We start from the raw sequence: 16288 nt of genomic DNA, 5'->3' as shown, positions 1-16288 counted from the left end.
TTTTCTCCTAAGCACTTAGTTGCTTTCGCTTGCTGAGTGAGGATTATACAATCAGTCCCTGTGGGGTTTTCCTGGAAGGGGAAAGAAGTCAATGAACTAATTTACTAAAAGCATGACCAACACTTGCCTGCCTGCAAGTTTCTGCGTTAAAAGGTCTTTTCCCCAGTGTATAGCACAGTATGGAAAGCTGGCAAAAACAGAGAGCAGCCAAGGGTAAAGATAATGGGAAAGTCAGAGGTTAAGTTCTTGCAGTTTTTTGCTCTGAAAGCTCACCTGAAGCATATGGGAGGGCACCTGGGGCATACGGAGGAATTAAAATGGCAGCAGTCAGAGAGCAGTAACCTTCTGTGTCCTTGTCTCCTGCTTGGACCCTATTCTGGCAGAAATACTGACCTCTGGCATCTGTATTCAAGGGCAGTCTCTGCTTAGATTTTTCAAGATTTTTGGCCAGCTGCACCATCAAGCAGTTCTAGTCCTGCCTGGAGGAGGTCAGAGGTGCTCACGTGTAGCATTGCTGCTACCTCTCCAGTGTCCTGCTGGGTGGACAGAGGGATCATCTCCTCCTCTTGGGAGTCTGTCACCAGACTGTAATAGGAGTCAAAGTCCATACAGGCCTTAGTGTTTCACAGTTTATGAATTATGAGCCACTCTCTTGTTAATCTATCTGTATCAGTCAGCAATGCCAGCAAAGGATTTGATCACCATTTAACGCCATCTCTGAATTGCTCTTGTTTTTAAGCTAGCTGATTCCCTCCCCACCTCTGAAGGACAAGGCTAATTTCTGTTATTATTTATGCCTATTTGCAGAGCTCTCAGTGAACTTGATGCTGACCTTGGCCATCTCGCCGGGTCCTCCCAGGGCCATGGTCCCACAGTGCCAGGCTCCGGACAAACATGCTCTCCCTCCTTGCCCCAGTGACGATACGGTGTGATAAGCTGCCCAGCATCAGTGTGGCTCACTGCAGTGTTCGATAAGAAGTTAGCCAGCGAGTCTGCTCTTTAGTCAGCATCAGAAGGACATGGCCTTAAATGCAAAACCAGCAGTAAGATCAGTGGATTAAATACATGGCCTGCATTTTAATGTGATGGTTCTTCTGTGGCTAGAAATTATCATCATTGCATATGTAATGGAGAACAGCACAGTATTAGCAGAAAGCATCTCTGAAATGAGCCCTGAGCGTCCTCTCTCCTCTCTGAACTCGGTGGGAGAGAACAGCGCAGATCCCTGTAGAATTGGCTCCAGGGTGCAGGAGGGCCACATTCAGTCTGTGGAGCAGGTGGGAAGCTGGTCAGGCCTGGGGTTCAGCCCCATCTTCTGGCCTTGGTGCAGGCTCAGAGGTGCTGCACTGCCTGTGAGTCATGTCAGGAGATGACCTCTTTTGCTGGCTCTCATGGCCTCATCCAGCCCAGTTTCCCATGCTTTGAAGGCAGAGAAGGGCAGACATCCCTCCTAGCAAGCGCTGCCAGCAGACGAGGAGTGTATCAGATGAAGCACAAAGTTGCAGATGCCCCCATGGGGCCATGGAGACACAGCTGCTCGCACCCAGCCTACCTCCGCTCCCGTCGTGAGCCCTTCTGAGAGAGCCTGAATGCAGATGCCGTCTTGCCTCTGGTTTGTTCCCCTCCTTCTTTTCAGCCATGTGTGAAAGCACTCAGATTAACTGATGGCCCGGTGCTCTTTGGTGTCTTGCAGGTGGCTGATAAGGTGTTTTCAGAGCACCGACTGCACGCTCGAGTTGATTTTGATTTTGCTGTAGCAAGCAAAGCAGGTGCTAGGAGAAAGCTGAATCAAGCAGTGTTTTGTGCTGCTGTGGTCTCATGGGAACCTTTGCCTTGCTGCTGCCGTCCTCCTTGAGGGCACGTTGCGCTCAGTGCTCACAACTCCTTTGGGAGCTCTTACGGACCAACGTGACTGTGTCGGTCAATGCTAAGCTCTAATTCTGGAGCCCTCAGAGTGGATGGGATTTCAGGGTGCTCCATCCCTGTTAAGGGTGGTTTAGTCCTGCTGACACATGCATTTAGCTGAAGTCCATATTAAGTCCTCTCACGAAGGCAATAGGTCAGTAAAACCAAGTAAAATGGAGGTCTGACTCCAGCAGCAGCAAGAAGTGGTTAAACAAAGCAGAAGGAGGAAGTGTTGTTGGTGGAAAAACACCCTGAACCGCGCTGGCCTGCAGCTAGCTCTGGAGCAGAAAAGAAACCACTTCCTCGACTTGGTGGATTTAAAGGCCAGAAGGAACTGCTGGACTTCTGAGTAACAAGAGGGTAATTCCTTGAATTAACACTCCATTGAACTAAACTTGAACTGCATCCTCTAAGCAACATCCAGTTTTATTTAAAGCACTTCCAAGTAAGGAAAATCCGCTGCAGCTCTGGATGACTTGCTCTGAAGACCAGTCCCTGACTCAGACTTTGCATCTTACATCTCACTCTGAATTGATTTAGCTTCAGCTTACACCCTTTGCATCTTACGTGTACTGGGATGACCTTGCTTTTGTGTTTCTGTTCCCTGGGAGGTTTCTTACAGGCTATGATTAAATCAGTCCTTCTTTGTCAGATTTGTAATGGAGAACAGCACGGAGCCTGGTGTTGGACTTGCACATGTGCATTGCTCTTTGGGGAACTCTTTCCAGCTTCTGGAAGTGTTTATTTAAAATGCAACAGCAAAGTTTACCTCCACCTTCTTCCAGGACAGAGTAAATAGTTGCACTGTCCTGCCATACCCCTGCATAATCCGTATCATGGTCAGAGTAGCCTTTAAAAGTTTTCTTATCTGAAGTCTTACTCTAGTCCTAGATGTGGATGGGAGCATTTCCTTTGTCGCTTATAAAATCAGTCAGGGCAGACAGAGTAAGTGAGGGGAACTTGCAAGATAGGACCCATGCTGCTTAGATAGCACTAAGCAGTAAAAATGAAGTTTTAAACTTCAAAAATATTTCAATAATATTTTTCAATAATAATAAATAATAATCATAGCATGATTAGTAAACCATGAAAGGAATTTTGTGCTTAAAAATGATTTTAAATATATGGTAGCCCTGTAATGCATCTGTGATCAGGGCAGATAGCTATCTGTGCTTGTAAGGAAGTGGACACAAACCCTCTCTCCATCATTATTTTTCTTCTTGTCTTGCTCAGTAGGGACTGGACAACAGTCCCTGGCCTGGGAACATTGGTGGGTCAACCAGGGATGAATAAATGCAGCTAACATTTATCTGTGTAAACCTCCCAGGGCAAGGGCTTGTTCTCTGCTGACTGCCAAATGACTGACACTGTCTGAATGATTTGTACAGAGTATTATATTCTCCAAGTCTTCCCATTTTAAAATAAAACCCCAACACTGTCTGATAATAAGTGGAATGGCACCATTGTTCTTCTGCAGCTTTCTGGCATACATAATTAGCACAGAAACTGTGCAAATACTGTCCCAAAGCCTGGCAAGGATCAAGAAGTCATTCATGAGGTGCACTGCAAATGTGCAGTAAGCTAAAGGTTGGTAGGGTGGGGTTTTTGTCTGAAGTGAAGGTGCCTACTGCAAGTCATCGAGATTTCTGCATGCTGAAACACAGTTTAATGGGTGGATGAATTGCCTTGGCTGAGGCTGCTCTGTTTGACTGCCCTACCCAGGCTCTCGGCCATTCGCCCCCACCCTGCTATCTTGCTGCCACGTGCAGTGGTGGGACCTGGGGTCTGGTTCTTTGCTATGCTCCAGGCACCCCCCCCCCGCCGCCCCCATGACCATCTGGAAAGGCCCGTCCTGCATGGGGACACTCAGGGAAGGAAAGCAAAGGAAAAGTGTCGTTGAGAAAGAATGATGGCTGCAGTGCTCACACAGGCTTTAGGCAGTGACAGTGTTGTGGAGCAGACCCTAGGTGCTCAGTAGTTGAGCTAGCTGGGTCCTGAGCCTGCACGACAGAGTGCTGAGTTGTGCGAGCGGCTGACCCCTTAATGTCCTCTTTTGGAAGTTTGTCTCTCTGAAAACCTGCCAATAGGTCCCTCTTAGATTACCCTTCTACATAGAAATGGGGATCAAAAGGAGCACCCCAAGATGATGCTTTCACTTGAGTTTGCCACGTTCTCTAACTTCACTCCTTTTGGCCCTGGCTTCCCAGGTACTGCTAAGGAGATCAGCACTTTAGCAGCTGTGCGTGGTCCCTGGAGGGCAGACGGAAAGCTAAGACTGCTCTCCCACCCCTTGAGGCTTATGATGACTCATTCAGCTCTCAGAAGTGTCACTGTCCTAGAGGACTTCACCTTCTGCTACAGGACCCTTGTCAAAGAAAGCAGAGCAGCAAGGGAGAGCTGAAGCATCCTTTGGGGTGATAGACGAGGCCAGTAATGGGTCAGCAGGAGCTCTGCTGACCAAACAGGAGACTGCAGCTTGGGGGAGGGGGATGACCCACTCTTTCACATAGACACCAAAAAATTGTCCTAAATCTTTGATATTTTTATGGATCTTTGGGAAGAAACCCTCTTCTGGTGATATATTCCTCCCAGTTCCCTTTAAAGAAAAGAAAGGGTAGATAAACAATTTTAAGGGAGAGTGTTTGTGGATGCTTGAAGCTTCATTGCCTATCGTGTTATCTATAGGTGTTTGACTGTGAGTAGATACAAATACCACTGATGTAGATGGTTAAGCATTAATGGTGGAAAATGTGAACAGAGTGCTTCATAATTGGACAAACTAGCTAAAAGTCTAACCGTATGCATGTTCAGCTTGTGTACAGTCCATGTAAAACATGTGGTGAGTCTATGCAGAGACCCACAAGCCTGTGCTACCGGTCGCTGTGAGATCTTGTGCATGTTCCTGTCTCCTGATAACATACCCATGTCTTTGTGTGTGTGTCTCAGTAAACTGGCAGCATGCTTGGCAAGAGCTGAAGGCTTCAGAGTCTCCTCCAGAAATGCTGTGTATTGCCTGCGTTATTGGGAATGTTGAGCGGGTCAGAAGGAAATCGCTGTAGAGGAAAAGGATGTTAACTGAGGAGAGGTGAAGCTTGCCTGGGTCTGACTGCTCTCTGAACTGTTCTAGTTTCAGGAACTCGGCCTGTGGCCTCAGTGGGAAGATCCCTACTCTAGATATTAAATACTGGCTTCATCCTGTTTGATAAAACTCCTATTGGAGGTGCCAGCCAGCACTGGCCAAAGCCCTGCACTTACAGCCTTATTTGAGTCAACCCTACTACTAAATCTCACTGCACTTCCTTCTCTTGGCAGGGATGGGAATGCAGCCTTTTCCCCTGTGCCTGAATAATGAATAGTTGTCTCCGAATAATGTTCCCTTTTTGTCCCCTCTCCCATCTCAGCCCGGAGGTGCTCATGTACCCACATCTCTAGAGGAAGGTCTGTCTCATGAAGCAGGTTTCTGTGTTTGTAAAGCTACACCCAAAGTTTCAGTAACCAGGATAGGTGTGAGTTGAGAGTAGTTTCTTTGTAGACCACACTCACGATAACCTCTTTGTCATCGTTTACATAGTCATGGATTAATTTGGGCTGTGAAGTCTCAGTCTTGGGTCAAGGCACTGCCATGCTATAAGTAAGATATGAACAGAAAAAAAAAGAGCAGTTCCCAGCACTGGCACAGAATGATCCAAGGAGGGGTGGGAGGTATTCCTGTGGAAAAGTACTTAGGAGATTTTGCTCAGAGATATGCTCAGTGGAGGTAATTTTCCTCTGTGGCTTTGTGTTCTTTCTTTCTCCATCTCTAATTTGGCTCTTAGGATAATTGAAAAAAAAAAAAAAAAGCTGCATGATTTAGTTTCATAAATCCTGGTTTTAGAAGATTGGCTTTCAGTGAGACACAGGATTTGGGATTCAGGCAGCTGACTACTAAACAGGGCAGTATTTGGTCGACATGATGTCAAACCTGAATTACGTCGCTTGGAGGCAGGAATGGTGCAGCCGAAATTATAGCCACACCAACTCACTCAGGGATTTCACAATAGCTACATGCAGAGTGGGTGTTTTTGGGTAATTCCTCCCAAAATGGTGTGGTTTCACTGGTGGTTTTTTGCAGCAGGTGGTTTTTAACTCCTTTCCCACCAACACATTCCCACTACCATGTCCTCCGTGGTGGGGCCCAACGGTACAACTGTACGATGCAAGCTGTGGCCATGCTCACAGCTCCCACCCAGCCTGCGACGCGTGGTCTCTCACTTGTGCTAACATGATTGTGAAGCTGCCCGGGTGTGCATGTAGTGTCCAGCCAGAGCAGGTCCCCTGCCTGGTTCAGAGTAGATCCTGCAACCATACATGCTAGCATACCTGGAGAAACAGCACGCCACAGCATATGAATGAGCACTGGAGGATGGGTGTATTTTAAACCCATAATGTTGCCAAACTGAGGCTCTGTGAGTCCTTGGTGCTGTCTCAAGGGGACTTGGTCAAGGGTGGTGTGTGATGGAGGATGGAGAGATCTGGGAGGAGATGGACTTCACACTGTGGCAAATAGAAGGGGTACATCTATCGCAAGATGTTAAAACAGCCACAGGACCTTATTTCCATTTCCACTTTAGCACCTCTTTGCTGTAGCTCCCTTGAGCCCATGCCTACACGTACTAGCCTCTGGGACCCAAGGGAAGGAGGTGTTGAGTGTTTTCCTCAGCGGCTCTGCTACCAGACATAGCAGAAGCAGCTTGCGGTCAGAGCCGCAGGCTGGGGAGGGTGGCATTTGAGTGCATGGAAATGCTAAAAGCCTGGCTGTGATGGCCTTTGCATCAATCTTAGCTGGGTGGAGACCAAAGAAGTCCTGGCCATAAGTAACAGTGAGGCTTTCCAAGAGCGTGTCCCCGGAGAGTGTGGGTGAGAGAAACAGGAACACAGGGTCCAAAAACTCTGCGCTTGTTCCAATTTGCTCCCCATCCTTTATTTCTTTGGCTATCTGTCTATCTGCTCCCAGGGAGGTGACATTGTGTTTCTCTCCCTATTTCATTGCTTTAACAGAGATTTCTATATTGCATTTGTACTTTGGATCCCCAGAAGAGAAAACCGCAGAGAAATCTGTCAAGGCTGCTAAGCCTGCAAATTAACATTTAAATCTTGTTTGCAGATGTCTCCATGCCCTTTCTGTTGCCAAAATAAATGTTATGGCTTGGCGCTGAGGTGTATGAGCAGAGTTATGTGGTTGATGGGGAGTATATTTTTGATGCCTCCCTTTACAAGCAAGTCCTGTTTGCTGTGGGTGGAGTGTGCAAAGCCCTTTTTGTGGGGTGAGAGTTGATAACAGATACATAAGTTGAGCTAAGTTGAGGTGGATTCGAAGGGGATTGGTGTTATGGATGCCTGAGGCAATACAACACCCCTAAAACCCAGCTTTGCAGGGCATAGGTATTCAGTGCTCCTGCAAACCAGCCCTACCTGGTGGTGCACATGAAGCTGGGACATTAAAGAAATGTTAATCTCTCTGAAAACACAGTCCTTTGGGTTTCTAAGCTCACCCCTATTTCTCTTTCCTATATCACTCTGGAGCAAATTTTGTAATTGCCTTTTTGCAAAACTGCACCCTGGTGCAGATGTTAGGAAGAAGGCAGTGCAGAGACTTGTGAGTCAGTTGTGTCTTAAGCTGCCTGAAGCTTCCTGCAAGCTTAGGGCTGTATCCAAAGGGATTAATTCTGCTTTCTGGCCCTATCGCTCTGCTGTGCTCTCAAACCTGCACGTCTGCCACTCAGAGATGATATAGCAATTGCAACGCTGTTGTCCTCTGTGCTTGGCCACTTCTGCTCTCTCAGCTGGGTGAACGATATTTAGGATGCATGTTCGTTTTGATTCTCTGTTGTCCGTGAGGAGGTGAAAGCGCAGCCATGCTAATAGATTATGTTGCTGATTTTGCAAGTCTGAGTAAAAGCATTGTTCCTGAAAAACAGACAGTCTCTTGTGTCCTGGTTCTGCAGTGCAGTTAGACTAGTCTGTTCCTTACCAAATCTTGTTAGCAAAAAATGATCCTAGCATGCAGCAGATGTTGTATCTCACATAGTTATTCCCCCCCTTAGCTTATTCTCTCCCTGCACCAGGCTTGACATGATCCAGATCCCCAGTGAATCAAAAGCCCAGACATCTGCACCACGAAATATTTACAATAAGGCAGTCAACAATTATAAAGCCAATTAGAAGATGATTTGCTCAGTACTACCGTATGTGGAATGGGGCAAGGAGGAGAAAGCAAGGATGATTGTTTCTGATTTAATTGCATTTGGAAGGAAAATGTGTGTATTGAGGTACTTAAGTATTAAAGGAGAGAGTACTAAAGGAGAGAGTGGAGGGAAAGCCTGTATGCTTTTCTGTGGGAGGCAAAATTACACTGCTGAGTGTAGGGTAATTGCACTGACTGGGTCTTGTTTTCCCTAATGGACTTTGGTTACTCCTGAGCCAGATGGAGTGAACTAGCACAGATCCATTCCAGATGGTCACTCTGCTCCTCCAAGACAGTCTTGCTACCTTTGCAATCAGCTTTTTCCTCAAGAGGGACCTCAAAGTTCTTTCCAAGCCCTGGCTCTCCGTTCCAATTCTGTCTCTATCTCTCACAGGAGGGAGGATGTGGGAAGGAGGATATGAATCACCACAAGCTCAAATCACTCGTTTGGCCCTCCCTATGTTATCAGGAGCAACCTTCTCCATAGCAGCAGCCACACAGGCCTTAGATCTAAGTTATATTTTCTTGCCTGGAGCCCACTAGCTGCTTCATCAGTCCCTCTTAGCAAGGGCAAATCTGCTCTGATACTGCCTAGGCCTCCTTGAGATGTTCCAAGCCACATTCTCCTTTGGGGCAAACAGATAATGCTCTCTTGGCCAAGATGGAGTTGAGAGCAATACATCAAAGATTTCTTTTTTGCAGCCATAGCTTTCAGCTGTCCCCTTGCATATTGCTTCCTGTTGAACATCTGTGTCCAGTCTAGAAGCACCATAACTCAGGAGCCAGCTGTGCTGAGGGGAAGGACAGGGTGGACTCACTATTTACTGAAACTTCATGTGCTGAGGTGCAGTTTGAGCTGACTCTGAGGTGGCTGACATTTGAACCCCAAAGGCTCCCAGAGTGGGTATTTCTGTGCTTCTGTCTTCTCCCAGGCCTGCAGGACCAGGAAGATGACATAGTGTTTGCTTTTTGGGAGGAACCCCACCTGGGTAAATGATTTTCTTCTCCTAGTTTCTGTCTCCTGCACAGGAGGAGAGGATGAAACCAAAGTGGTGACCTTCCACAAACACCACAGCCACCCCTGTTTCTCTTATCTCCCTGCATGTACAAACTCTGGACCCTATAATTCAGTCTAGCTGTGAAACAAGCCCTTTATCTCTTTCAACTCCAAGGCAAAATTCGATGTCTTTTCTGGTGTTTTTCACCTAATTCCCTTTGGTTTCTTTAACTTATCGCCCAGCTCTGGGTGTGGGCGTGGTGCATTGTGGCTCTGAGGGGGCTTTGCACCCTGAACGTGCTGCATTGTACACCATGGCCCTGCTGCGCTCAGTGTGGTGCACAATGGAAGCAGTCTGCCTGGGCGAAATTACATCTTCGCCAAAGCAGTGCATTGATCCTACATCTCCTGTTTCCTTCAGTAACTGCAGAATCTACAGGGAAAAGCAGCCACACAAGTCAAAGGCTACACGGCCTGGATTGGGGCACATTATGTGAGTGGGACCTGAGCAGCTTCAGCGTGGACTGGACTCAGAACCTGAGTAAATCAAAATTTGGGAGCTGCAGTCTAAGGGATTTAGGAAATCTTCTTGATAGGTTTTGATGGGGAAGCTGGCCCACAGATGAACCTTGCCCTGATGGAAGCATCTACACAGCATTACAGCAAGGAGGTATTTGCTGCCTTCCCCTGTGTGAGAGCAGGATAGAAACACAAAGATGATTAAGGGATTGAAGCATCTGACAAACAAGAAAAGGTTGATGTTCATCCTGGAAAAGAGAAGACTAAACGAAGATCTTATTAGTGTGTATAAATATTGAATAGGAAGGTGTAAAGAAGATGGAGCCAGACTCTTCTATGTGGTGCCCAGTGAAAGGATGAGAGGCAGTGGGCACAAACTGAAATACAGGAAATTCCATTTAAACATACGAAAACGTTTCTTTACCGTGAGGTTAGTGGAACACTGGACCAGGTTGCCCAGAAAGGTTGTCGTGTCTCTATCCTTGCAGATATTTGCAGCATGACTGGACACAATGCTGAGCAACCTGCTCCAACTGACTCTATTTGAGCAGAGGGGTTGGACGAGATGATCTCCAGAGGTCTCTTTCACCCTCAACTATTTGGTTATTCTGCACTTAGGACCACTGGAACTCCAAGCACAGAGCACATCCTGGAGCTTGATGGTGCTACACGGTCCATATGCTGAGAAGCATGGCAGCCCCTGTCTGCCTTTCAGGACAGACTCCTGGGAAGACTCAATGAGCATTTTGGGTCTTATCCAAGTCATGTGTAGAGCCCATGTTGCATTTCTCCTTCCAGCCAGGCCTGTATGTGGTGTTGGGGAGATCAGTGTGTAAAATATCCCTCCTGCTCCACGGCCTGATGCATCTCCTCGGATGGGCACCAGACATGCAGTGTCACAAGGGCAGGGGAGAAGCCATCACCCTCTGCCAGAGCAGACGATTGTTTTATTTAGGGACCTTTGTTCTCCTACGAGACTTGCAATTTAGCTGAAATCTGTCAGGGCAGATTGAACATTATTAGAGAAAGGGGTTAAAAAGTCTACAGGCTGCTGCATGTTAGAGCAAATGTGTGACATTAGCCATAGTTATGCCAGACCAAAAGCACCTTGAAACTCCACATTCAAGCTTGCATCTGGATGGGAAACTACTACTGCAGCATCCAGACAACTGTCTGAATTAATCCTTCAAGGATGATATGCACCTAGGGACACATCTTCATTAGCAGGCTGAGGAGTTGAGTCAAATGAGGAGCGTGTTGTGCAGTGGGAGTCTGCCTTGCCATGATCATTTTCATGAGCCTTGGCACCCTCAGTGCTGCCACGGATCTGAGAGAACAGAGTCTAATTAACTGCACCCCTTGTCTGTGCTAGGATAGGTTCAGCTTTGATGAATGCATAGGGCTTCCCTCTCCTAAAATGAGCAATCACAGAGTTTTAATTTGCAAACTCTTGCTTGGTGAGAGGCGGGCAGTCACAGCTAATTTGCGGCTGTGCTCTTGAAAAGGTCCCTGAGCATCAGACACCCTTTACCTGGAGGTAATTTCTGTAAAGTGGGAGGTTTTTCATGCTTTAGCCCCACTCCTATTCTCCTCTGTCTATATAAGCACTGAATGACTCCCTTTATACACTGCAGATTCACCCAAGGGTAGAAAATGCAGCCATGGTCCTCAAATGGGGAAAATATGGTGCCTCTTCCCACCAGCTATGAGCTGATTTTGCAGAGTCCTGTTGCCAACAGATGGGGCAGATGCATCCCCTGCTGCTGACTGCCTCCTCAGCAATATGAAACAGGAGTTAAATGCCACAGCTCTTCACCCATCCCTCTTTGCACTCAGAGATGCTGAAAAGTGCAGGTGCCTCTTAGCTTTGGTGGCTGTTAGACTGCCTCCCTCTAGTGCTTATCCTAACCTCCTACAACTCCCACATCTGGAAGTGAAATAGTCCTCTCTGTCTCATGTTTGACCTCTGCATAGTGCGTGCGTCCAGATGGAGCCCATGTTAATTTTTCAGTGTATGGTGCTGGCTGAGAGGAGGCAGCATTAGGTAGGAATACCAGAAGGTGCTCATGAAGCAGTAAATCCTGTTCCTCCCTATTATGAATAGAGGAAACACAATTATTCCTATGCAAAGATTGGGGAAAAGGTTATTAAGGTTATTCTGGGTGCAGCAGTCAATGTGAAAAATTAAGGGATGGAGGGGAAGAAGGAAAGGAGGACTTGTTTCAGGTCTAAGGAAAAGTCTGCCTTTCCTTTGACACCTCAAATTAAATATAATAGCAAAGTGGAAGAGTTTCTTTCAACTCTTACAATGTCCCATTCACTCCCTCCATCCAGCTGGACATGCCCTTCCAAACTGGACTGATCAGAAGAAAATTAAAAAAAAAGCAATGTTTCACATGAAGCTTTCTTGACACCCTCTGGTATTTAAATGCTTTCTTGGCAAGGCTGTAATTGGGAGTGGGAAGAAGGGAGAATAGTCTGGTAGGAGCCAGGAAGAAGAAAGGCGATGTGGTTGGTGTCCAAGTGGCCAGGGAGATGAGTTCATCTCCTAGCTCTCTCCTACCCAAGGATTCTCTGTTCATGGTCTACTGCATTATGCCTGTGCACAGTCTACTCTCTCTGTTCTGGTGTCAAGGTGAACATTTAATTCTGATGGTCCAGTCACAAAGTTTTTGACTCACCAGAAGTTCTCTCTACACTGTGGTGGGATCTGGAGGACATAGCCCCTATACCCCCTGGGTGAGCACACTTGGCTTTTGGGCCTCGGCTTCTTGTAACCATGACTGAGCCCTCAATCTGCATTGAGCTTTCCTGGGTAAACTGTCCAATAGTAAGTGTTACGATTCCTTACCTAAATTCCTGGCTTTCCCTGCTCCCACAGGATTTAATTTCTGGATGTATAATCCACAACCCCAGTGTGGGAGACTGTGGCCTTGGGTGATACTCTCAGCTCCAAATGCTTTTTACTAGAAATTTCCCAGAGCAAATGAGAGAGGAGGAGAAGCTTATGAAACAACCAAAGGACAGGGAGAACTGAAGGACTTATGACAATCAGCAAAGGATGGACTTAAAAGAAGAGATGGGTCACAAGGGCTGTAATGATGTGATAATGTGCCATTTTCACTGAGGATAATTATAGCCAAGCAAGGCAGTTTTGATGCTGGAATTGAATAGCCACCTGGGGAGTTGGACAGGTGTCATTCCAGCAGTGATGCTACTACGCATGTCCCAAGGAGAGCCGTAGGCAGGATAGGATCCTTCTGCCACTGGTGTGATAAACCAGGCCAGCAGAAAGGCTGCAGGTGGGATTTAAAGGGGACCTAAGGAGAAGAGAGATTTTCTTTTGCCAGGAAGCCTGGCTGCTGATTCCCCTGACTCCTCTTTTACCTAGTGTGTCTGTTTTCTCCTGTTCCACAGGAAATCTGCGATGACCCACGTCTCTTTGTGGATGGGATCAGCTCCCATGACTTACACCAGGGCCAGGTTGGGAACTGCTGGTTCGTGGCTGCCTGCTCCTCCCTGGCATCCCGGGAGTCCCTGTGGCAGAAGGTAAGCAGTTTCCTGTGCCTGCCTTCAGCACCTTGGCCTTGTGTTGTGTTTGTGGAGCTCATAAACTGTTGTTTTCCTGGGATACCTCAGATCCTAAGAAGCTATTCACATGTGTATAACCTCCCTTGAATGACTGTATTTTGAGGAGAAATCATTTGGTGTGACTGTAGCCTCATCACACTCAAGCCAAACTCTTGGCCTCTCTCATTTTAACCAAATGAATCAAGCCTCATGCGACTCCTTCAGATCTGACTCTCCTCACTCCAGAATAACCTAAAAAAAAAACAAACAAACAAACAAAAAAAAAAGTTGAGGATGCTCAGCTGCAGTGCTTGGCCCCATTTCCCTAGTTCCCATGGTGTTCTCTCTCTCTCTCTCTCTTTCTCTCTGCTTGTTGTGTGCCCATCTCAGCAATATGACACCATGCACTCAGGCAGGTAGGGCGGTTCAAGGGTATAAGCATCTCTCCCAAGGTACTGCTTCCCCAAAGCAAAAGTCTTTGGCTGGTCAGCTCGTGGCTGGATTGCCTACCACATGAGAGACTCTTCCTTTGAGCGTAGGGTCCACAGGAACCATGCAGCTCCATGACCTTTCTGTCACTGACCAGAAAGCTTCACCCACAGCCTCCTTCTGCAACATACCAGAGGATCCAAATATTCCCTCCCACCTCAGCGCTTTCATTGGCTCTATGTGCTGTGATACATCCAGCCTCTGCAGTATGTGCTTTCAGTGATCATAAACACTAAGCTCAGCCTTAGGAATTTGTGTTTGTTGCAGCATCCCTGTTTTCTATTAGAATTGAGTCTCTTCCTTACATGAGAAAAGAAGTTTTTGGCTTCTGGATAATCAGTAAGGCACCCTCCGTGGCTGCTGTGACTGTCATGGCTCTTGTTCCCAGGGTTGTCCATGGTGTTGTTTGGCTTGTTCCTCCACCTTGCAGTCTCCCAAGAGGAAGAGTGTGGGTTGTCTTCCCTGCTCACCATTCATTTCTAGCCCTGCCCTGGGAAATGCCAGTCAAACAGAAGCTGGGTCCCTTTGGAGACCTCATTATTTCAGTTTGCCAGCTGCACTGCTTTTCCTCCCTTGGTAATTTTACTGTAGCTGTTTGTGACTTCTCATCTTCCATGCCCTTAACAGGCTCTTCTTTACCTGTCTCCTAAATCCCTCTCTTTTTTGGAAAGGCTTGTTTTCAGGCAAAAGCAAAAGCTACAATCCTCTTCCCAAGCCTTCCTTTCTAGCTATGTTCAGATTGCTGCAGTACTCATCCTGTGGCTATAGACAAGCAGCACACACCTATTTTTGGAGACCTCTAGATTAGATGGGACCTTTACTAACAGCCCTGTCTACTGCACAAATTGTGTTGACCAGCCTGTGTTTATCACATGAGCAAGTTTCACCCACTTACCCCTCTGCGGAGCCCATTAACATGCATTTGGTTAAAAATATCTCTCCTGGGATGATGTCCAGCTGTGAAGAGTTGGAGGCAGAATTTCTTGGAGGCACTCTCCAATGGTTAGTCCCTCTCATGGGCTCAGACTGGGATTGCAGTCTGTGCCCCACCTCTCCGATGAGCACGGTGGAACCTCAGGAAATATCTCTGTGCCTCAGCTCCCCATCTGTAAAAAAGAGAGCAATGTTCTCTTTGAGAGCTTGTGACAAACAGTACTCTGCAAGGGGTGAGCGTGGCTATATACTGCAACAGCAACTTTCAAAACAGGAGAAATCAAGTGCACAGACTAACTCTTAGGTCCAAGGGCATCAGCTCTGAGAGATATGCCTTGTTTGGAGCATGATTCCTGCCAAGGATCTTCAAGTCTTTCACTAGCCCAGAAGTAATGGGCCTCTTGCTCCCTGCTACAGTTGCATGTGTAGTTGCAATGCCATTGCTGAGGTACCGTTTTTCTGTGGCCTTCGGGCCTCTCCACACTGTTGGCGTGACTTGTGGAGGCCGGGGATCAAACACTTCTTAAGGGATGGGACCTAGTGCCTACAAAGACAAACTTCTGCTCCTAACTGATCAATACTCCGATAAAAGTGATAATCATGGTAACAGACAAGACAGTAGAACACTAGGTTCTTAAACCGTCAGTAGACACCAATATGTCTCTGATCTGGATTCCAGAATGAAATGAAAGATGATGCTTATCTAGTAGGATGTTATGGGAGACAGTGTCAAAAGCCTTGCTGAAGTCAAGGTACACAACATCCACTGCTCTCCCCTCATCTACCCAGCCAGTCATTCCATCCTAGAAGGCTATCAGATTGATTAAGCAGGATTTCCCCTTGGTGAATCCATGCTGGCTACTTCTGATCACCTTCTTTTCCTCCATATACTTAGAGATGACATTCAGAATGAGCTGTTCCATTGCTTTACCAGGGACAGAGGTAAGGCTGATGGAATAGCTCATTCTGGAAGCCTTGACTTCAGCAACACTTTTAACACTGTCTCCCATAACATCCTCCTATAGATGCTCAGCAAGTGTGGGTTAGACGAGTGGACAGTGAGGTGGATTGAGAACTGGCTGAAAGGCAGAGCTCATAGGATCGTCATCAGTGGTGTGGAGTCCAGTTGGAGGCTCCACACCTCCACTGGAGGCTAGTGGCATGCCCCAGGGCTCAGTACTGGGTCCCACCCTGTTCAACTTCTTCATCAATGACCTGGATGAGGGGACAGAGTGCCTCCTCAGCCAGTCTGCTGATGATGCCAAGCTGGGAGGAGTGGCCGATACACCCGAGGGCTGGTGTCCAGGCAGATACCTGGCCAGGCTGGAGAACTGGGCGGAGAGGAACCTCGTGAGGTTCAACAAGGGCAAGTGCAGAGTCCTGAACCTAGGGAAAAGTAACCCTGGGCACCAACCAGTCCAAGCTGGTGTCTGCCCTTGTGGAGAGCAGCTCTGCAGAGAAGGACCTCGGAATGCTGGTGGATGACAAGTTGACCATGAGCCAGCAATGTGCCCTTGTGGCCAAGAAGGCCAATAGTCTCCTGGGGTGCATTGGGAAGAGTGTTGGCAGCAGGTGGAGGGAGGTGATCCTGCCCCTCCCCTCAGCCCTGGGGAGGCCTCATCTAGAGGACTGTGTCCAGTTCTGGGCTCCCC

The 16288-nt window shown here is 47.4% G+C and overlaps 1 protein-coding gene across 1 annotated transcript in view; it reads left to right on the top strand.

Annotated features, from left to right (window-relative positions):
• CAPN5 (calpain 5) overlaps positions 1–16288 on the top strand; it is a 69079-nt gene that overhangs the window by 29441 nt on the left and 23350 nt on the right. The window contains exon 3 of the mRNA XM_062567415.1: positions 13062–13193. Coding sequence (XP_062423399.1) covers positions 13062–13193 — 132 coding nt within the window. The remainder of the gene's footprint in view (positions 1–13061; positions 13194–16288) is intronic.

This window comes from Rhea pennata, chromosome 1, assembly GCF_028389875.1.
Source record: "Rhea pennata isolate bPtePen1 chromosome 1, bPtePen1.pri, whole genome shotgun sequence".
Lineage (NCBI taxonomy): Eukaryota > Metazoa > Chordata > Aves > Rheiformes > Rheidae > Rhea > Rhea pennata.
Note: the sequence above shows the minus strand (reverse complement) of the source record. Positions and strands in the feature narration are given on the sequence as shown.